The 24,273-nt window shown below is 36.3% G+C and overlaps 1 protein-coding gene across 5 annotated transcripts; it reads left to right on the top strand.

Moving 5' to 3' along the window:
- On the top strand, positions 1–24,004 carry LOC137807308 (putative ion channel POLLUX-like 2). 5 transcript variants are annotated; one of them, XM_068607902.1, is made up of 25 exons: positions 1–159; positions 282–502; positions 663–739; positions 7,444–7,565; positions 8,123–8,409; positions 9,173–9,244; positions 9,416–9,491; positions 9,603–9,701; positions 9,775–9,929; positions 10,020–10,124; positions 11,053–11,139; positions 17,307–17,391; positions 17,478–17,625; positions 18,532–18,608; positions 18,695–18,775; positions 20,287–20,466; positions 20,566–20,679; positions 22,332–22,427; positions 22,520–22,643; positions 22,709–22,785; positions 22,888–22,935; positions 23,015–23,084; positions 23,167–23,240; positions 23,543–23,653; positions 23,736–24,004. In XM_068607902.1, exons 2-25 carry the CDS (start codon positions 417–419, stop codon positions 23,835–23,837), a joined length of 2,553 nt encoding a protein of 850 aa, XP_068464003.1. In that variant the 5' UTR covers positions 1–159; positions 282–416; the 3' UTR covers positions 23,838–24,004. The 5 variants fall into 5 exon arrangements, with proteins under 5 accessions (XP_068464003.1, XP_068464004.1, XP_068464001.1 ...); XM_068607903.1 differs by having other exon boundaries at positions 21–159; positions 383–502; XM_068607900.1 differs by having other exon boundaries at positions 21–159; positions 383–502; positions 18,520–18,608.
- Positions 24,005–24,273: the final 269 nt, after the last annotated feature.

Here is a 24,273-nt window from a genome sequence, read left to right as displayed (position 1 = left end):
GTTAGAAAACTGCAACGAATCATCACGCAGCACCATCATTAAGTCAAGTATGTCCAACGCGAGAAAGGATTGTTCACGTATGTAATGTGGTCACACATTTTTGTTCTTTTGTGTCAGGGTTCTTTTCAATTCGTTTAATCGAAGGATGTTCTAATTGTGGTACTACTTTACTACCCCACTTGATATTAATGAACCCTCCTTCTTCTTTCTTCTGTCTTCTGTAATTTCTATCGCTTCTCACCTTTTCTATCTCCTTATTTTATTCCTTTTTTGTTGCTCAGATTTTCTTCATATATTATACTATTTCACTCCACCAGTCGGTTCTTCCTGTTCCTTTCACTTTTATCCGACGTTCTATGTTTTCCTCTGTTCCTTTTGTCAGACCCTTCTGATCTCTCCCAGTGGAACAAGGAACAATGCTTCTCCTTCACCTGCAAAGCTGTCAGCCATGGATTTTACCACCAACATACACCCATCTCTCTTCAACCACTTGCAATTCCAGGTAAACCCTTATGTTCTCTCTTTCTCTCTGCACACACATATAGATATCATCAATAGATTTGCATGTCCTCAAAGTCTAATACCTTAGAATTGGTCATATAGGTTTAGATGAGTGTGTTATATGGAGAATTTTCTTTTTAATGGTTTGTGATGCTTCACAGGATGTATATGCCCTGTCACTTCAGCTGGGTCAAATCCTCAGCATTACACATGCGTGGTCCTAGAGGGCACGCTGAAGGTGAGCCTCATGAATCAACTGCTGCTTTATTGAGTTTACAAGATCTTAAACTTGTCAATTTTAAGTTTCTGTAGGGTAAGATGTTCTTGACTTGTTTATCGTTAATCTGAATGGAGATTTAATGTCCTTTGTGCCACCAAATTTCACTCAAACAAAAGCTTTAATTCAATTTTGTATATCTAAAATGGCCTAATTCCTTTTTTCCTAATCATTTCTCCCACTTCACGAGTTCTTGCTTTGTCTCAAGCTTGTAAACTCAGAGTTTTACTTGGTTTGTGTTCACTGCTCTTATGTTGCTCATTTCCTAATCATTAGTATTTCTTATAATTGGCTGATGAGATTCTTTCTTTCACTTTCTTTGACCCTGTTCTGCTTCTGGGGTCATCATTTAACTCTCTGACCGGCCGCTACATATAGTTTTCTTCCTCTGCTCTTCTCTTCTTTTGTCAACAAATATTTATGTAGAACTTTTAGTTACATGAATACAGAATTTTTTTACCAACTGATAGTTGTATTGTGATATACATAATTCATGTTTCATTTAGGAGGATGACTACAGCTTTCCAGTGTTTGCAAACATTTGAGATTAACAAGACCATTATTTGTCATCATGTGAAGTAGATAATATGTCATGATACTTATATGGGATAGAGTCAAGTCTAATATTTGTATACCGTAGGATAGAACCAAGTCTAATTATTGAATTTAGTCTGAAGCAGAGGTAGTACTTTTCTTACTTATCTGCTTACGTGCTTCTTGTTGCTCCTCTATAATTTTTTGTGAAGGCTTTTCCATGTGGTTTGATAACTTAGTTACTTGTTCTGTGACCAGTTCTGATGTATTGTATTCTTCTCCTTTTCTAATGTTTCTGAAACTATAAAACAATTGATCCAATTAGGGTCACAATTCTTAAATTGGTTACATCTCTTTTATTTTTATTCTATCTAAGGTTTCAATTGATTCCTCAACTATGTTGTACTTTAAGCTTTAGTTTGTTGTGGTTGTTTGTCTGTTTATGACGAAACAGACGTTTTTTTGCTGTTTTTACTACACATATTAAAATCTCCTGTTTGAGCCTTTTTTTTCTGTTAACAAGGCTAGCTTCATAAGAAAAGAAATGAGAAGATTACTTCCAATTGCTTTCGACTGTGCTCATGATATATACATATAACACACCAAGAATTTCAGCAAGTGTGAAAAGATTAGTGATTCACAATGCCAATACCACAAAACTTCATTTCCATCATATATTGGGCTATATTTATTTATTTTTGGTGTGTGTAGATGTTAGGTTCCCAAACAGTAAACCCAGAATCCCTCCCAAACACGGCAAGAAGAAAGAAAACTTTGTTTTATTACAGTACAGAACAGAACTCCCAAAAGAGTTACAAAGGAGAATAACTCCTTTCACACAGGTTTATTCCTGTCAACTTTACACAACAAAACAGCTAACCCTTCCCCACAACAGGTTGGTCTTTATTTAAAGACCCCCTTCGAACAACTAACTAACCCGCTTAACCCTTACTTTTAAATTTCCTTCTATGATACACCCTCCAAGTGTTGTCCTTATTTTCCTGCCTAACATTACTCCCTTATGCCAAAACAACCTTGTCTTTTAAGGTTAAAATCGGGAAATTGCTCCTTGATGGTCTCCACGTCCTCCCATGTAGCAGTATCATTGTCCCCTCCAATCCATTTAACTAAGATTTGTGGAACGCATGCTCCTTGCGTTGTTACGTCATGTCTATCCAAAATTTCTTTTGGATAGAGGTTCGCAGCCTGTCCCTGAAATTCTAGAGGCAATTCCGGATATATTTGGTGTTGTCCCACTGCCAACTTGAGTTGAGACACATGAAAAACCGAGTGTATTCAAGCTTGTTCCGGTAATTGTAGTCGAAAAGCCACCGGACCCACTTTTGCTATAATTGAAAAAGGCCCATAATATCTAGCTGCCAATTTAGGATGCAATCGACTAGGCATAGATAGTTGTCAATGCGGACAAATTTTCAAGTATACCATATCTCCCACTTTAATTGGGGAACTTTTCCTGTGGCGATTAGCGAACTTGGACATTTGATCCTGCGCTCTTCTTAAATGAAATCTGAGTTGAGTAAGGGCCTCATCCCTATTCATTAAATCTTGTGCCACCGCCTCCACCATCATTTCCCCTGGAACAAAATGAGCCAGAGAAGGAGGAGGTTGTCCATACACCACTTCAAAAGGTGTACACCTTGCTGCCCCATGAAAACTGGTGTTATACCAATATTCTGCCCTAGGAAGGAAAAGTGCCCACATTTTGGGCTGCTCTGAGCTAAAGCAACGAAGGTACGTTTCCAACGTTCTATTCAACACCTCCGTTTGACCATCCGTTTTTGGATGATACACTGAACTCATCCTCAACGTCATCCCCTGTAACTTGAATAATTCCTTCCAAAACAGACTTAGAAACGTTGAGTCTCTATCACTGACAATGGAGGCTGGAATGCCATGTAATCTCACCACCTCTTTGACAAACACATCTGCGACTGATCTAGCCAAATACGGATGCTTAAGAGGAATGAAATGTCCATACTTACTAAGACGATCCGCTACCACCAAAATCGCATCCTTCCCACCAAATTTAGGTAGTCTAACAATGAATTCCATATTTATCTCTTCCCAAATTGCTTTTGGAATCGGCAACGGTTGGAGCAAACCGTGTGGGGAGCATGCTTGATACTTGTTCTGCTGGCACATCACACAGGCCTGGAGATATTTCGTGACGGTCTTCTTCATGCACATCCAATGCAAGGACTGAGCTATTCTTCTGTAGGTGCGGAAAATTCATGAATGTCCTCCCATAGGCGTAGTGTGGTATTCTTGGAGCAGTTTGGGAATCCAACTCAAAGATGATGATAAAACCATCCTGCCCTTGTAATGGAGTTTTCCATTTTCCAAGGTATAATTCCCATGTGACTTCGGATTTCTCCTTAATTCTTCCATGATTTTCTTTAAAGTCGGATCTTGCTGATTTTCTGCCTTTACTAATTCAACATCCTGCCAGTAAGGTTTGTATAACACATTGATCTCCACCCCTCCATCCTCCTCCTCCTCCAGCCTTTGAGATAACGCATTTGCCACCTTATTAGACGCTCCCGGTTTATACAAATTATCAAATTCATCTCCCAACAATTTGGCTAACCAATTTTGTTGGTTCTGGGAGGTGATTCTTTGTTCCAGTAAATACCTTAGACTATTCTGATCCGTGTAAACCGTAAATTTCTGGTCTATCATGTAAGCCACCAATGCTGAATCGCTAATACCAAGGCCATTAATTCCTTCTCATACATAGACTTTATCAACGAAGTCTCTGCCAAAGCCTTGCTGAAAAACGTAATAGGTTTTCTATTTTGGGACAATACCGCTCCCAACCCAATGCCTGAAGCATCGCAGTCAATGCAAAATGGTTGGCTGAAATCTGGCATCATTAACACCAGAGCATTAGTGACCGCATTCTTTAACTACTGCATGGCATTAGTACTATCCTCCGTCCACTCAAACTTCCCCTTTTTCAACAACTGTGTTAGGGTCTCGCCATTCTTCCATAGTTATGGATGAATCTTCTATAATAACCCGTGAGGCCTAAAAATCCTCTCAACGCCTTCAATGATTTGGGCGTGGGTCATTGCATGATAACTGAAATCTTCTCACGATCCATCTGAACTCCCTCTCCTGAAATTACATGACTTCTCGTTTACCAAACTCACATTTTTTGTGATTTGTGTAAAATTGGTGTTGGGTGAGAGTCTTTAGAACCTGTTTCAACTGTGTAACATGCTCCTCCCAAGTTCTGTTGTTTATCAAAATATCATCTAAGAAAACCAGCACAAACTTCCTCAAGTATGAATGAGGAATGTTATTCATGGTGCATTGAAAGGTAGTCAGAGCATTGGTTAGCCCAAACGGCATAACTAGCGATTCATAATGGCCAACCCGTAAATCCACCTTAGAGAAGTACTGTGCCCCAAACAATTTGTCCAACAATTCCTCTATTACAGAAATTGGAAATTTATCCGGAATTGTTGCCTTATTCAAGGCCCTATAATCCACACAAAACATCCAGCTGCCATCCTTCTTTTTTACTAGGATCACAAGGCTTGAATACGGGCTGTTGTTGGGTCTGATTATCCCTGCCTTCAGCATTTCATCAACCTATTTCTCTATCTCCGTTTTTAGCAAATGTGGGTACCTATACGGTCTCACATTAATCGGATCTATCCCAGCTCTAATTGGGATTTTATGATCAATCTCCCTATTGGGTGTCAATTGCTTGGTTTCTTCAAAAACCCCTACACATTTCTTCAAAACATCTTTTAATTGTGTTGTTTGCTTCCCCGTTAGCCCCATAGTCTTCTTGTCACTCTCGATCTGATATGCGTTGGGCTGGTCAGCGCTCTCTCTTCCCCATATGAGGGACACCACTTCGATCTCCGTCTCCATTTTTAAAGATTTAGGAGTCACCAAAGTCCTAGATAACTTGGGATCTACTCTAATTTGCACATGCTGGCCGTTAATGCTGAAATTCATTGTCAACATTTTCCAATTGACTTTCACATCACCCAATGTTGCCAACCATGCTACTCCCAAGATCACATCCACCCCTCCTAACTCAAAAAAGGAAAAAGGTCTTGTCAAACCTATAATTTCCCAGCTTCACCTTCACACCTTGACAGCACCCACTCGCCCTTTTCTTATGGCCATCACCTAACCTCACATTATACAACGGTGTGGACTCAACTGGTAATCCCAATTGGCTAACCAACTAGGCAAATATGAAATTGTGGCTATCCCCACTATCAATCAACACCAGCGCTATACTTTCCTTCACTTCCCCTTGTAACTTCATAGTGTTGGGTTGTGTTAGAAACCCCAACAGAAAAAATGGATAAATCCATTTGTAGATACTCCCTCTCCTCTTCTTCTTTCTCCAAATTTTCCTCAATCTGTCCCAACACACAATGATCCACCTCTGTAGGGCCTCCTCATCTTCTGCGCAAATGATTACCCTCAAATTCTTTTCAGGGCAGCGATGCCCGAGATCGTACATCCCTCCATAATGGAAACATCTTCCCTCTCCCCTCCTTCTCCTGGCTGAAACTCTCTATTGGAGGAAGAAGACTCCTTCCTTGCAGTGCTAGCCAAACTTGACGAGATTGGCCCACTATTTCCCTTATGCAAATCTGTGTTGCCTGTTATCCCGGAACCTCCTTGATAATGCCCAAAAGAAGCATTATTCCTATACCCAATGCTACCAGTTTTTTCTTCTTTGAATGACTCCTCAACATCCAGCGCAATCTCCATGGCTCTCCTCAAGTCTTTGGGGTCATGCGGTCTGATTTGGTTACAAATCTTGGACTGTAACTTAGCAAAAAAATAACCCAGCAGTTGTTCCTTCCTTGTTTGTGGTGCTTGTGACACTAACAGCTCAAAATCTTGAATGTATTCATCAATTCTTCCATTCTGTTTGATCTTTGCCAGCTTTTCAAAAACAGAACTCCTCTTCTTTCCCCCAAACCTCCTATTCACGCCATGGAAAACTCTTCCCAAGAAGGATTCTTGGAGTTGTTTCTCCTTTCTCCAAAAACTGAACCAAGGACTGGCACTTCCCTCCATAGTGATGAAGGCCAGTTTTAATCTTTCCCTAGCCGTCACATTCTGCACGTCAAAAAATTTTCAGCTTTGGCTAGCCAACCCATTGGGTCCACGCCCTCAAAAACCGGTAGTTCCACTCTCCTAGTCCACGGCTTCATCTCTCCTTCATTCTCCTTATCCCACTAGTTATCCTGTCTTGATTGTTCCTCCCTTCTTTCATCACCATTCTCCGAACTCTCTCCCCCTTCTGACCTTCTGTCTCCTTTCTTGAGATCCTGTAACATTTCTTTCAACTCCAGCATGCCTTTTTTCAACCCCAAAATTTCTGCTCTTATTTCAGAATTCCATTTCCCTTGTTCACTGGTAAATTTCTCTACTGCTGCCATCCTCTGTTCCATCTTTTTTTCCTCCCTCTCTGTTTTTCAGATCCGGCAGGTCGGACCAAACTGTTAGGTTCCCAAACAGTAAACCCATAATCCCTCCCAAACACAGCAAGAAGAAAGAAAACTCTGTTTTATTACAGTACATAACAAAACTCCCAAAAGAGTTACAAAGGAGAATAACTCCTTTCACACAGGTTTATTCCGGTCAACTTTACACAACAAATCAGCTAACCCTTCCCCACAACAGGTTGGTCTTTATTTAAAGACCCCCTCCCAACAACTAACTAACCCGCTCAACCCTTATTTTTAAATTTCCTTCTATGATACACCTTTCAAGTGTTGTCCTTATTTTCCTGCCTAACAGTAGATCTTAGTGGCTTTTTCAAGATTACTTTTTTATAAGTTCAATTTTTTTTTCTGGAATTTTTTTTCCACAAGCTTCTACACTGTCTTAGTGGAAGTTTTTTTTTTTTATATCTCTAATCAACAATGTTTATTCTTAAATCCTTCTTTTCTTTAAGGAGAACTTAATTTTGTTGGTTCAGATTTAAATATTTTCCTTTTTGGCGTCCATCTTTCTGTTTCCTATGATCTATTCTCTTTTTTGTTTGATTTGAAATCATTTTTGCGGATTAATTTTGTTGGCTTTTCTTACCTAGAACTAAAGCTGAATTGATGAAATCCATGTAGGGAGATGGGAGGTTGATTCTCACAGTTCAGAAGTTAAGTCATGTTCCAACACTTACAAACATGTCCCAGAAAATTTGGGCACCAAGGTTTTTTGGATGAAGAAAAATAATAATAGTTCTCAGGTGAGAAATGTATGATCAAACTTGGAAAATGTATAGATTTGTTATAGTAACTGTGTTATTTTCATCTGATTAACCCTTCTGTTTATGCTTCATATATACCTATTTCAATTTTCTTTTCAAACATGTGTTCAAGGTTGTATTTGATGATGGATGTTATTTATTGTTAAATTGTTAATATTACCGAATTTTCTCTTTTTCCTTATTTTGAGGCATGTTGTGCATGAGAAGAACAACTATATTTCAGTCACTGAAAGTCCTTTACATTATTCTTGTCAATAGTGCTTGACAATGGGGTAAGTAAAATCGATGATAGTGATATTGGCTAAAAGAAAATCCTTGTAAGATTGCTTGTTAAATATATTCCGTGAATCACTGTTTCGTTTGTGCAAGTAAGGATTTTTGAAATAAGTTTTCTACAGATTATTTGTCTATGTCAATATCATGGTTTTATCATGGTCAAATGTGTTGGATAAATTGATGTATTATTTAATTTGGCTGGCTAGACTTTGCAGCACTTAGTGCTAACTAAATCTCTCAAAATACAATATGTGCTGCAGGGTCCACAGGCTAGAAGCATGATACAAATTATGTCTTTTTACATCATTCTGAGATTGACCCATAAGCAGTTGTGTGATCTGATGATAAAAGCTGGCCATGCACTTCTTCCATATGTGTGTCAGACTAATATTGCAATGAGCTTGCCTCTTGCTTGTGTTTCTAATGCCTTGAATAAACCTAAGCCTCTTAATTTAGATGTGTCCTTGCCTTCTTTTCATGATATTAGATGGAGCTTAGCACGGTTGTTATACTTATTTAACATACAGCTTGAAAGAAATGTTGCCACGTAAGTCAATCACTTCATTTATTTGTCTTTGATCTTTCTGTTTTACTGGTTAATAAATTTGAAGCTCCTCACTTGATTAAAGCCTTTAAGTAGAATTGATTACATATTTTAGTGTGTTTGTCTTGGTATGAGATGAATATATATATATATATATATATATATATGAAGTCTACCATTTTATCATTAGTTTTGGTGAATAATGTTCACAAATTTACTCTAAACAGAATCCAACTTTCTCTGAAATCTTTTGGGATTTATGGTCATCTATTCTTGCATTAATTGTTAATCTTGGTGGATTTGAAATAGCTAGTTTGTTTTATATTATAAGAAAGTTTACTGGCAGCTTTTAGTAAAACCGTTGAGCTCTTAGGGGAAGAAAGCTGGATATTCTCGAGGAACATGATTAGTTTTCAGGGATTTAGTGCATATGGTTAGGGATGGAGAGGAACACAAAATTGTTGAAGGAACTATTCATTCTTCAAAAATAGGGTAGGAAATTTTGCATTGCTTCCTTGGGTGCTATGGTTTTGAACACCCTCATTACTTTACTACAGCTATCCAAAGGACTAAGGAGCTTATTTATTTGTGGCCAAGAAGGCTAACTGGAAAATTTTCTGAACACTTTCCAAAGTATGTAAATTGAGTGACTTCATTCTATGAATGGAGCTAGTGGGTCTTGTTTACGTTACAAACTATTTACAGGTATTTAAAAAACTAATGATATGTACATACTTGTTTGAAACAATCATATGGACTCTTTCAGGTTCTTAGTGGTGCTCCTAGTGGCATGCTTCTCATTTGTTATTGTTGGTGGTGTCATGTTCTTCAAGTTAAGGTAATCATAGATTGGTCACTGTTATAAGAGTGTTCTGACTTCCAAGTTCAATTTTTATTTCTCTCCTTTGCCAACAACTGTATTAGATCATGTCATGACAGCTTAAATTATGAACTGTTATCTATTGTTCTTATCTATGTTTGTTAATCTAGGTCATTTTAAATTATCCAGGGGTAATAAAAATTCTCTGGAAGATTGTCTCTGGGAAGCCTGGGCATGTCTTTGTTCATCATCTACTCATTTAAAAGTATGTTGGTTTTCTTGTGGACTTTATAATCTGAGTTTTTATTCACCCCTTTTACATTGTTTATAAGCCTTTAATGTGTAACCAAATAACATACTTTTTGTTGATCTGCAGCAATCAACACGTGTTGAGCGTGTTATTGGTCTTCTTCTGGCAATATGGGGTATATTGTTCTACTCTCGACTTCTAAGTACGATGACTGAACAATTTAGGGTAAATTCTGAAGCATTAAGCATTCATTAAGCAATATTTTTTGTGTGCTAATAGTTTTCAGTCTTCTTAACAGAGTAATATGCAAAAGCTCAGGGAGGGTGCCCAAATGCAAGTTCTGGAGACTGACCATATCATTATCTGTGGGATGAATAGTCATCTTCCCTTCATATTAAAGCAGTTAAATAAGTATCATGAGTTTGCTGTTCGCTTAGGCACAGCTACAGCTAGGTAAATGGTTCAGACAAGGTAGTTGCCCATTGCCCTTATCTTGTGTCCTGATTGCTGGCTTCTGCAATATGGTTTTTCATCTCTATGCAGGAGGCAGAGAATCCTTCTTATGTCTGATCTTCCAAGAAAACAGATTGATAGAATAGCTGACAATATTGCAAAAGATTTAAATCATATTGATGTCCTTAGCAAGAGGTATTCATGCTGGGTAATTTCGTATTTTAATCATGGAAACACCTTTTGTAGAATTACAATTTGTTTCTGCTCTTAACCCAGCCAAAGGCTTTTCTGCTCTATTTGATTGATCTTGGTAAATGTTCCATTTAGAGAACGAAAAGTAGAGTGGGAAAGTGTGTGTCTTAAGATTATAAGATTATTATTTGTGTTTAATTCCATATTATTATGAGAGCAACTTAGTTCCTTTAGCAACAATTTTCAATTAGAGAAGTCAAGGTCATAGACACAATAATATTCTGCCTTTTGCACTTCCACTGATATCTGATTGAGAGATTAGAGCACCAAAGAGAAGCTATTAACATTATTATATCTCATCACCACAGTAAGAAGAACGAAGTACCCTAGAAAATCCAAGCAGTCTGCAATAATCATATGCACCAAAGAACCACAGAAACACTGCACCATCATGGAACGTTCCTTTTCTGGCAATTCCAATTCAAGCCTTTCAAAGTTAATTAATGAGTATTAAGAACTGTATTAAACAATTCAATGGATACTTCACAAATCGTACATTTAGAAAAGCTCTCAATTTTGTCCACATGTGGTCACAGAACTACGTAAATTTGTGAGTGTTTATTACTGTTATGTAAAAGCAAAAGTAATGAGTCGTCTATATGTTGAGTTGATTTAAAACTTATTTTCTTTCATGTCTCAACTCAAATGTTAATTAAACTAATGAACACATCATAATAGTTAAATTTTACTAGAATAGTATGGTTTATATAGACCACATTTCTAGAACTTTAATCATTCAGACCCCTAACTTCCTAAATAACTACCTAAAGACAAATATTGCACAAAGGCTAATATTTTGGGCTTACTGAGTCTTGGATTGCTTCTTATCCCTTCTCACATAAATTTTTATTGAAAGTTTTTGGCTTTACAGTTGCAGTCTTAGTTTAACAAAATCATTTGAAAGAGCAGCAGCCAACAAGGCACGTGCAATAATTATACTGCCAACAAAAGGTGATAGGTAAGAGTTGATCTACTTAGCTTGTTATTGTCAGGTGGTTATAGAGCAGCTTAAATTGAAATCAGTAGATTTGTTTCCACGAATTTATTATTGAAAAGTGTTTGGGTAGATAATGATGTTAGAGAAAATTGCTATTTTTAATTTTACCATAATTATCTTAGGCATTGTGGTTACTGGTTTGAATTTTAATTATTAGTGACTGCTAAAGTAATTATTGGGGAAAGGGTGAGAAAGATCCGAGGGAGAGAGAGAGACATCTGAAAGAGGGAATAATCACTAATTTGAATGATTAGGCACCATGGGTATGTCTTACTTTATGCATAGAGCTAGAGTCACTAGTTATATGTATGCCCAGCAGCACATATCCTGATGAATCAGGGACTAATTTGAACATTTCTTCCCAAGCTAGATCATAAATGTTGGTCAAGCATTGCTTGTTCCATCTAAACTAGTTCTAATTCTAGAGAAAGACTTTGTAAACAATTTTTTCAGTTGCTTGATTGCTAGATATTTTTTAGCAGCCTGATTATCGCTGCATAATTACACTTGTAAGGTGTTGGAAGAAAATGAATCAACATCAGCTCACAAGTTGTTTTTGCCATAGTATTATATTCAGCTTCAGCACTATACCAAGCACTGATTTTTTTGGTGCACAGGATATGTTACTAGTGAGTTCGAGATTTTGACTGGGTTGTCGATGGTGAAGACGTTACTGGGAAAATAATGTCTGACCAGATAACTGTCAAATTACTCAAATTTTTCTTAAGCCTTCATGTATTTCTTTTGGTCACTAAGTTCTGTCTCATTATCTGCTGTAAGTTTCACATGTGGTTTTGTTAGTATCTCGGAAACTATGTTTTTCAAATCATTTCAACAATGTGACATAAGCATGGTATTTATTCTTCATATTCGGCTACAGATACAAATTTTGTTGAGGAGTTTGTCAATGGATCTTTAATCAATGAGAAAATAGTGAGAATTGAACAGTTTGTAAATTCGTTTTGTTAGATAGTTATATTAAGAGTGTTGTACTTATTTACCCAGACTTGTACTAACTGTAAGACACTTGTACTACACCTTATTTATTAGTATAAATACATACATGGTGTACATTAACTATCAAGTTACTGCATCCTCCTGCATATGGCGATTCTATTCCTCTTTCTAATGTGCACACTTCAAATGGCTAAGCAGGTTAACCTTTGTCGTAGTAGTTGAGAAGCTTTTTCTCTGACTTTTCTATCTATTCAATGCGGACAAATTACATGCCACACAAAGTTCATTTGTTCATATTAAAGGAAAAGAAAGAATAGGGTAAATCCCTTGTGTATATTGAACACATAGGGTTATGTTTATATAGGAAAAAGAAACATATGGGCTAAGCCCATTACATAAATATGAGATATCTAACAATATCTATAATATCTCATAATATCAAATAATATCTAATTATATCTAATAATATCTAACACTCCCCCTCAAGCTGGTGCATATAGATCATATGTACCCAGCTTGTTACAAATGTAATCAATCCTAGGTCCTCGTAAGGGTTTAGTAAAAATATCTGCTAATTGATTATTTGAATTAACAAACTCAGTCTTGATATCTCCTGATATAATCTTTTCTCGAATGAAATGACAATCAATCTCAATATGTTTTGTCCTTTCATGAAAAACTGGATTTGAGCTAATATGAAGAGCAGCCTGATTATCACATATCAGTGTCATTTGAGTAACCTCTCCAAATTGCAATTCTTTAAGTAACTGTTTAAGCCAAATAAGCTCACAAGTAGCCGAGGCCATAGCTCTATATTCTGCTTCTGCACTAGATCTTGCCACAACACTTTGTTTCTTGCTCTTCCAAGAGATCAAGTTATCACCAATGGAGACACAATAACCAGAAGTTGACCTTCTATCAGATGGAGATCCTGCCCAATCAGCATCTGAATAACAAACGACTTTGGTATGGTTATTATGACCATATAACAAACCTTTTCCAGGAGAGCCTTTAATGTACTTCACTATACGAATGACTGCATTCCAATGATCTTCACATGGAGAATTAAGAAATTGACTCACCACACTGACTGCAAAGGAAATATCAGGACGAGTAACAGTGAGATAGTTCAATCTTCCAACTAATCTCCTGTACTTCTCAGGATCTGAAAGAGGCTCCCCCTGATTGGGTAGAAGCTTGACGTTGGGATCCATGGGAGTATCAACAGATTTCGAATTCATCAACCCAATTTCCTCCAAAATATCTAATGCGTATTTTCTTTGAGAGATAACAATACCAGTATTGGATTGTGCTACCTCAATCCCCAAGAAATATCTGAGTTTGCCAAGATCTTTGGTCTGAAAGTGTTGACAAAGGTGTTGTTTTACTTGTGAGATGCCATGGTGATCACTGCCGGTAAGAACAATGTCATCAACATATACTACAAGATAGATACACCCAGCACTCGAGTGACGATAAAAAACTGAATGATCGCCTTCACTGCGAGTCATACCAAATTGTTGAACAACATTGCTAAATTTTCCAAACCAAGCCCTAGGAGACTGCTTGAGGCCATATAAGGATTTGCGAAGACGACATACCAATCCAGAAGACTCCCCCTGAGCAACAAAACCGGGAGGTTGCTCCATATAAATTTCTTCCTGCAAATCCCCATTAAGAAAAGCATTTTTAACATCCAGTTGATAAAGAGGCCATTGTTGAAGAGCAGCCATAGCTATGAATAAGCGAACAGAGGCCATCTTTGCTACTGGAGAAAAAGTATCACCATAGTCTAAACCAAAAATTTGGGTATAACCCTTAGCCACAAGACGAGCTTTGAGACGATCAATAGTACCATCAGGACCAACTTTGATAGCAAAAATCCACCTGCAACCAACAACAGATTTCCTAGATGGTAAAGGAACAAGTTCCCAAGTTCCATTATTCTGAAGCGCATTCATTTCATCAAGCATGGCCTGACGCCAACCAGGATGGGCTAAGGCATCACCTACAGATTTTGGAATGGATACAGAAGAAATAGACGAAAGGCAGGTATAAAAGGGTTGAGATAGTCTATGGTAACTCAAAGCAGTATAATGTGGAGAGGGATTACGAGTAGAACGTATACCTTTACGAATAGCAATAGGAAGATCAGGTTCAACAGTCGGAGGTTCAACTATAGGAGCCGGAGGGGGATGAGGTGTTGGCACCAGAATAGAGTCTGCTGATGGACGATGAGACGGTTGACGACGACTATACACCTGAAGAGTTGGCGGCGGTGGTGAATTGTTAGGTGCACTAGGCACAACAAGAGGAATATTAACTTGATTAGATGAAGAAATTGAAGGAGAAGGACAAGACTTAAAGTAAAGGGAAGATTCACTGAAGGTGACATCTGCTGAAATAAAATAACGGTTTAAAGACGGTGAGAAACATTTATATCCTTTTTGTGATCTAGTGAACCCTAAAAAGACACATTTGTGTGACTTAGGAGATAATTTATCAAGACCAGGACTAAAATTATGAACAAAACATGTGGACCCAAAAACTTTGGGAGGTAAAGAGTGGAGAGGGTCATGTGGAAATAAAATAGAATGAGGAATTTTGTTATCTAAAACTGAAGATGGCATGCGATTAATGAGATAACATGCACTAAGAACGGCATCACCCCAAAAACGCTGAGGAACATCACCATGGATTAAAATAGTACGAGTTGTTTCAACAAGATGTCTATTCTTGCGCTCAGCTACCCCATTTTGTTGAGGTGTATAAGCACATGAAGTTTGATGAAGAATACCATGAGAAGCCATAAAATTTTTAAAAGAATGAGAAAGATACTCACGTCCATTATCACTGCGCAAAATTCGGATGGAAATTCCAAATTGATTTTTAATTTCATTGTAAAATATTTGAAATATAGAAAACAACTCAGAACGGTTTTTCATTAAAAATACCCAAGTACATCTTGAATAATCATCAATAAAAGTAACAAAATACTGAAATCCTAAATTAGACTTAATACGACTTGGTCCCCAAATGTCAGAGTGAACTAAGGCAAAAGGAGATGAAGCACGTTGTGAGACACTACGAGGAAAAGAACTACGAATGTGTTTCCCTAACTGACACGACTCACACGATAAAGTAGACACATTAGACAAACATGGAACAAGCTGTTGCATCTTGGCAAGACTAGGATGACCCAACCGAGCATGAATGAGAGATGGAGAATCCATAATTGCGCCAACATGTGCAGAGATCTGTAGTTGATAAAGTCCATGAGACTCACATCCGGTGCCAATCATCCGTCCCGAACTCCGGTCCTGTAAAGTAACAGAATCTTTGGTAAAAGAAATAACACAGTCAAGGGAACGAGTGAGACGACTAATGGATAATAAGTTAAATGGAGACCCAGGGACATAAAGAACATTATCAATAGATAAAGATGAAAAAAGATTAATAGTACCAACACCATGTGATGGTACCTTATATCCATTGGCCATGGTAACTGAAGGTAAATAACCCGTAGTAGATAGGGAAGAGAAAAAAGATTTATTACCAGTAATGTGATCAGTGGCACCTGAATCTAGAACCCAAGGGCCATGGGAAGTGGAGTGAGTGAGGCCAACAAAAGATGTACCTGAATGTGCAACAGAAGCCGTGGAACTAGGGTTCTGACGATCCTCATACCATTTAAGAAATTCATTGAAAATAGCAGGCTGGCTTGGGGTATCAATTGAAGTATGGTCCATGGTAGAAGGTTGCACAGGGGTAATTTGAGCAACCGCAACAGATCTAGGAGGACGACCATGTAAGGCATAACATCTGTCAATTTTGTGGCCAAGTTTGCCACAATGGTCACACTTGTGACGCCCTTTGCCCGGCTTGTGAGCGCGAGTACGATCATTATGCTGAGATACTAAAGCAGAAGAGTCATCAACATGAGACGTTATATCAGCGGTGTGTTTACCTGGCACGCGCAAAAGGGTAGAACAAGTGGAAGTAAAATTGGGCACAATAGGAGATCCCAAAATTTGATCACGAACGTGAGAATAATCATCAGGAAGACCATGTAAACCCAATAACATGAAGAACTTGGATCTTTGTTCTAGTTCTTGAGAAGGAGTAGAGGCAGGAGGTAATAACTCATTAAAATCATGAAGAAGAGCATGAAGTTTACCTAGATATTCTGCCATTGTACCATCAAGACGTTTGGGAGCAATAATTGTGAGAAGATTTTGACACACACCATAAAGACGTTGAGTATCATTGGTGTATAATAATTTTGCTTGTTCCCAAACTTCTGAACATGTTTCATAGGTACGAAAAATTTGTTTTAAAGATGAGTGAATGGTCGATTTGATAACAATGCATAATTGAGCATCAATTTTCGACCAACGAACAACCTCATTTTCAGCAAGAGTAGGATGAGTAAGATGATCAACATAACCTTGACTCTTAAGCCATAATTTAATATCTGATGCCCAAGTGTCATAATTGGTTCCATCCAATTTGTCAATGGAAAGATGAACATTGACGTAATTAGTATAAATAGATGAATCCGGCATAATGACGGAAGAAGAAGCCATAGTGGCAGCGGAAGCGGAAGAAGCCATAAAAGATAAGGACAAATCCAGTCACCGGTTAATTGGCGGGAGCAACAAAGATGAAGGCTCCGACAGCGATTCCGGCGGTGTCTCCGGCGAAGGTCCGGCGAAGTTCCGGTGAAGGTCCGGCGAAGGTCCGGCGAAGGTCCGGCGAAGGTCCGGCGAAGGTCCGGCGAAGGTAGGGGTGGTGGCTGGAAAAATTCCAGTGAATAGTGGATTCACCAATAAAAATTGAACCCTAAACCCTAAACTCTAACCTTATGCTCTGATACCATATTAAAGGAAAAGAAAGAATAGGGTAAATCCCTTGTGTATATTGAACACATAGGGTTATGTTTATATAGGAAAAAGAAACATATGGGCTAAGCCCATTACATAAATATGAGATATCTAACAATATCTATAATATCTCATAATATCAAATAATATCTAATTATATCTAATAATATCTAACAGTTCATATAGATAGCACCATTTTAGTAGAATAACTACTTTTTACTTGGCTTTTGTCAAGTGCCGAGTTTCACTTTAACAAAGCTAATGGATTTCAGATTGTTTGTATGTTAGGTATGAAGTTGACACAGATGCATTTCTTTCTGTTTTAGCCCTTCAATCAATTCCGAACATGGATTCTGTCCCCACTATAGTTGAGGTTTGTTACTTATGAGCAGCTTTGTGTGAAACTAAAAAAAAAACAGAGCATTAACTATTTGAGAATTTATTAATTAATGAATATAGGTTTCAAGTTCCAAGACATGTGAGTTGATGAAGTCAATCACAGCATTGAAAGTAGAGCCAGTAGAAAATGTTGCATCCAAACTATTTGTTCAATGCTCTCGGCATAAGGGACTTATAAAGATCTACAGGCACTTGCTGAATTATCGAAGTACTGCAATTATGCTCTCTAAATTTCATGCTTGTCATGTTCATACAGATTGCTTCTTTTCCTATTTCTTTAATGTTTATTTTGTATTTTTTTTATGTTCTGCCAAAATAATTCAGAATAGATTTTTACATAAATTAAAAATGTTTTTTGATAGTTTGTGAATTGGCCTAGCAACTACCAAATTATACATTTAGCAGGTTTCTATTTTTTAATTAGTTGTTATCAATGAAAATGAACTGTTGGAAAGTTTCCTGCATTGTTGGTACTCTTAATCTTCCTAAATTGAGGTATCTTTGGGGATTGCTTTAATTGCAGTTTTCAAGGGATTTGTTTAGTCTAACCATGCTTAGAGTATATGACTTAAATAGAGTGAATAAAGTTTAAGCTATTATCACCTTATAATCCAATTTTATGGAGTTAAGCTCAAAACCCAAATTCTAAGATGATATTGGAGTCTATATTATATCCATTGCTGGACCACTCATATTGCTATACCCCAGCTTCTAAGACGATATTTTAACATGAGGTGGTAATTGTGGTTTCTTTGGGTACCTTAATTGCAGTCTCAAGGGAGGTGTTTAGTTCCACATTACTAAGATATCCGACTTAAACAGAGTTTATAAAGCTCGAACAACCCTTATTTTTTATAAGTTGGTTTTGAAAATTGATTTTGACTCTAATTTCAAATTCTAAGATAAGATGAACATATTAAAGTGTATTTTATTTTTTTTATTTTTTTTTCCTCTAATTTGGTTTGGAGTTCCATTTCCTAGTTTACTTGGTATTGCACTAAAGTAGACTGAGATATTTTCCTTATATTTGAAAAATGGTTAAACCTTCTATGATATTTTTCAGTTGATTTACATGTGTTTATTCTTAAATTCTGATTTTTAGTTCCACTTGCAGAAAATGTATTCAATCTTTGCAGCTTGCCTAACCTAGAAGGAATGACTTATGGGCAAATAAGACAGAGTTTTGAAGAAGTAATTACTTTATTCAAATGTAATTTCTTGACAGAAGTAATTACATTATAGATTGTTTAAGCTTTTCTACCTTGATACTATTTCAGGTCGTTGTATGTGGTATTTACCGGAGTGGGAAAATACACTTTCACCCAAACGATGGTGAAATTCTGCAGCAAACTGACAAAGTATGTAGACTAATACATAACTCAGTCTAATTCTCGTATATATGATATCTTTCCCCTTTTTGTGATGAAATTTATGAGAGTTTCATGGTTAATGGCCCATTTGTTATTAAAGCTTAAATGTGACTCTGATACTTTTTCTTAAACTACTAATTTTCACTTATGAGAAAACACTAAGCAAATTATTTTTCTTAAAAAAATTATGCAAGCATTATAACTACTTTTAAACATATCCTTTTGTTGAAAGAAAACTTATTCTTCAAAAAAATAACTTTAACAAATGGTTGTTCTTCTAATAAACAAGAGTGTTAGAATATATAAATTATGATAGAATATATTATATTTTTCTTTAGTATTAGATTTTTATTTCCTATCTCCTAGGATTGGTAACCATATTTTCTGATCTCACAATTTGCTTCCATTTTAGTTAGGATTGCGATTAGAACAAATAAGAGTTAGTGCACTAGGTTTTACAATCTTATCATGGCATATTGTAATACATCACATCATATCAAATCAATCTCGTGGTATTTGTTCTCTATTCTCTCATTTCGCTTCCTCTTTTCTTAAAACTACATAATTTCAACAAAAGGGACAGGTTATTGTTCCATACCTTTTTCACCAACAATTATGCGCAGAAGTTGCAATAACAAGAAATTCAATGATCAAACAGCTGGTAAACTGGAAGAAGAGAGTTGGCGTTAGAAATTGGACTAGTTTAGGACACAGTGCATTTTATGTCCCTGACTCCTTGGTATGAACGAAAAATTTGTTAACTTTTTTGACAATTTCACCTAGGTTGGCATGTTTATTACAAATTAACTTTGCTCTATCTATATTGTATAAATATGTAAGGAGAGTGGGAGAGTGTTGACTCATTTATATGTTATGATTAGAGTTGTCAAATTGGTCTGATCCAAATGGATCAACGTTTAAATTTTTAAACTAGAAGGAGCTAAACTCTAATTATGTCTAAGTTACTCTGTGCATGACAATTTAAACCCTAATCTGTCTTTGGGTTTTAGAAATGTATTTTTGTGAGCTTCATGTCATTTTACTATAGATTTTTCTTTTTCCAGTACATCGCGGTCATATAGAAGTGAAAAATAATTGAGTTTATCTTAAAAATTTATTTTTCCTAAATCTTCATTGCTTTAGGTTACATCCTAATTCAGTAGATTCTTGCAGTTCAAACATTTTAATTCAGTAGATTCATGTAGTTCCAATCGGATAGTAATCTCTATTGATTTCATGAGCAAAGATGCGTGTTACAGATACTATTTTCAAACTTAACTGTTGCTTACCTGAAATACTGGCTGGATATCAGGGAAGGGGATAGGGAAGAGAGAATATGTAAGGGAAAAATTGTCAATGGCTGGGGCAAACCTGATCGCTCCCAGAAGCCATCCAGTCGGCTTACAGGACAATGACATGTTGAATAAATTTTATTTTACATTAGTCAATTGTCAAAGCTTACAAGCATACATTATCATACCGCTTACCTCTTTTGGTAGGTATTGTTTATTGGATCCCTTCAGAATGCTAAAAATCCAGAAGTAACCCTAAATGCGAAAGAAGGAACACGTGTAATTCAGAATGAGCACATACCTGAAAAGGATGAGGAACATGCCATCAAAATGAGTAAATTTAGACTTGCTAATATTGTAAAACGTCCTAATAGATCAGGTTCCAAGGTATGGCACTTCCTGTTCTCTGTTGTGTACATTTTTGACTGAGCATGATACCATATGTACTATTTGAAATGTCAACCTTTATTGGTTATTGTCATGTAGGCATCAGAAGGGAATGTTGGCCCAAAAGAATGCATTCTTTTACTTGGATGGCGCCCAGATGCTGTAGAAATGATCCAAGAGTATGATAACTATCTTGGTCCTGGAAGTGTTTTGGTATGTCCTTAAATATCTGAGAATCTTTGTTGATTATACTTTTGTTTCTAATTTGGGAGAAAAAAACATAAATATTCTTCCCCATACCCCATCCCTCGAACAATAATAATAATAATGAATGACTAATCTTGATATAGCCTGGAATGTTTTGGTATATTCCATATATTTGAATCTCTAACATGGATAAGAAAACTGAATACAATTTTATAATATTTTGTAATATTTCCAGTACAAGCTCTAATCTATATTGATAGGCTAAACTTATTTAAGGAAAAAAGAAAAAGAAAAAACATAAAATCTATCCTGATAATAACAAATATAATTTTGAAATTTTGAATATATACCAGGAATAGTCTATCCTAAACTAATACCTATTTACAAAACCCTCTGATGGAGCTTGCTCCATACTTAGATGTGTTTTGCACCGAAGAATGGAAGAGGAATGACAGCGGAAGGTTTGGTTTGAAATGGAAGTAGTTTGCATGGAGCAAATGTAAGGTTGCTTCGTGTTGAAGCTACTTGGAGAAGAGATTCTTCTTCTCGGCACCCTAGGCTAGGAAGTGAGCTTCAAGCGAGGATTAGAATGAGACTAAGGAGTGTTTGAATCTGTATTTTGACAGAGGTTCATTACTCAATATAAGTCTGAATACACAAGTGGTATAGGACTCTATTTATAGCCATGGAGGAGGAGTGGACGTGCAAGGTAGCTTCCCTAACCCTAGCTTGCATGGCAAGTTAGGGTTTGTAAAGGTGGCTGTTCACGTCCTCTTATCCCTAGGTTTAGAGTTTGCTTTCTATTGTACTCTTCACCCAAAATACAAGGTGGAAAAGGAAATTCCCTATTTCTACTTTTTACATTTTATACAAGGCTTAAGAAAAAAAAAAATATTCTTTTGTGGTGGTTGGCTTTGTCTGAGATGGATCTCCATCACCCTCTCAAGTTGGTGAATGAATGTCGAACATTCCCCACTTGCTAGCAAGTTCTTGGAACCTCACTGTGGTTGATGAATACATCTACCAATTTAGACCATGTGATTCTAAGGTGGTGTTTGCCATTATCCTCTTCTGTTGCACCATTTCGGTAGAACTAAACAGTTCTATTTTCCAACATTTGGTCTTATTAAGGAGGAAAGAAATAAAAGAATTCATTGAATCAAGATGTATGTTTGCAGAGAAGAGAGGGCTATATATAATAGTATGAACTAACAAACTGAACTGTAAAGAAAACAGAATAATTGGTTATATATAATATCTAATTGTATTTGATTCTAGTATGTCCTTTTCGAAAAAACATATAGTATAACCCATGTAATATGTTCCAATCCCATTCTAATATGTCTGCCAAATGCTGCATGTGTTGCACATTGATTTTGCGAATCAAGTTGGAGTTTCACTTTTAAGGATCTAAGCCGGTTTAGTGCTACTATATTTATGTTAATCTAAAATGCATTATCTCTCCAAACTACATACCTGTGCTGCTGACGTGTATTCATCTTGAGATTGAACTACCAGAAGATTCATGACATTGGAGATTGTTTAGGGTGTAAGATACCGTTTGTGGTGTTATTTTTACGTTTTCCTTCTTTCTACGTTATATAGGCATTCTCTTGGAAGTTCAATATTTACCATTTCTGGCTGCAAATAATATGCAGGAAGTGTTATCAGACACACCATTAGATGAAAGGATCACTAAGGCGAGCAACATCAATGGTCATAACAAACTCAAGAATGTCCGAGTTTCTCACAGGGTATTTTTTTGTGCTGTCAATTAATGTATTCAAATTTCTTTCAGTGTGGTGCTGTTTTTTACGAGATCTGTCACTTCTTTCAATTTTGGCAGATTGGAAATCCCATGGACTATGACACCTTAAAGGAAACCATTTTGAATATTCAGAATTCTTTGAAGTATGATGACCTTCCTTTATCGGTTGCTGTCATATCTGACAGAGAATGGCTTCTTGGAGGTAATTATGCATAAAATTGTGACTGAAAATGGCCTATGATTGACCAATATGACTATTTTTTTCAGATCCATCTAAGGCAGACAAGCTGTCTGCTTACTCTCTTCTCCTTGCTGAAAATATCTGCAACAAACTTGGAGTTAAGGTGATATTTTTGCCTTCTATTTTTTGTGCTGACAGCAAATGTTCATTTTGAAATATTTGTTATTGCAAGATGGATAGTTGGGTTGAATTGGATGTTTTGTAGGTGCAAAATCTAGTTGCGGAAATTGTTGATTCAAAATTGGGGAAACAAGTAATTCTTTTGTTTTGTTTAACCTTTCAAATTTATATTGTGGTATCTTTTGACTATGACACTGTATAAAATGCTGCAGATTAGTAGAATCAAGCCATCAGTGACTTACATTGCAGCAGAGGAAATAATGAGCCTTGTAACAGCACAAGGTCATTAATCTTTAATCTCTTTTTGGTTTTGTTTGAATATATGTTATCAATTTTAAATTTATTTTTCAAACTTGAATATCAGTGGCCGAGAACAGTGAACTAAATGAAGTTTGGAAAGACGTATTAGATGCAGATGGAGACGAAATATATGTCAAGGTAATGTTTGTTCATGTTGTGATACTTCTTTTATGTAAACATTCCTCCCAATAAAGGTAATACGTATGTGATGTTGGTGTCATGCTTTCTTTGAATTTTCCTTCCTAAATAATGCATCTTACAAAATGAAATGATATAAATTGATTTTTTTCCCAGTTTGCTTACAGCATCAACCAATGTGTATGAGATAGACATTTTATTATAAAAGTATCTGGGTTTTAAATTAGAACATGAGCGTCAACCGACTCTATAAAAAACAAACAGAAAAGCAATGCAGTTGACTCTTTGTTTTTTCATTGCAGAGTATTGGCCTATACATGAAAGAAGGAGAGAATCCATCATTTTATGAGCTTTCTGAGAGAGCATATTTGCGGAGAGAAATAGCCATAGGATATGTGAAGAACAAAAAGAATGTATGCCAACAATAGTACAAATTTAATTTTAGTATTTCATTTGAATCAACATGCTACTCACAAAACCCTTTTCCACTTTCAGGTAATCAATCCAGTTCCCAAGTCTGAATCTCTCTCTCTTGAAATGACTGACTCCTTGATAGTCATATCTGAACTTGAAGGAGAGCAACCAGTTGTTTTGTAATGCTGAATCATTTTTTTTTTTAATTCTTGTCCCCAAAATTTGGGTCCATTGATTCAGTGATTGCATCCACGTGAATGATTGTTATTGAATAAATGGACTTAGTTCATAGTTTTTGTAATGTTATTCTGATATTATTTTCATCTATAAATAAACAACCGTTTTTGTTATGTTATTTTATTATTATTTTTATCTATAAATAAATAACTTTATGTTTATATTTTACACAAGTAAATATTCTTTTATTTTTAATAATTGATAATGAGGATGATTGAATAGTAATGTGTTGTAGGATTTGACTAATAGTGTCACGTTCTAGGAAATAGAAGGAAATTGAAAAATGTCTGTTCTTTGTGTTGGATCAACTTCTTTGTGTTGGACCAACTTTTGAAGACGAACTAGTCCTATGGTTATAAATGGATCATGGAAATGCAACACG

This window comes from Phaseolus vulgaris, chromosome 3 (assembly GCF_000499845.2).
Source record: "Phaseolus vulgaris cultivar G19833 chromosome 3, P. vulgaris v2.0, whole genome shotgun sequence".
In the NCBI taxonomy this organism is placed as follows: Eukaryota; Viridiplantae; Streptophyta; class Magnoliopsida; order Fabales; family Fabaceae; genus Phaseolus; species Phaseolus vulgaris.
The sequence above is the reverse complement of the archived record's forward strand: the minus strand, read 5'-3'. Positions and strand labels throughout refer to the sequence as shown.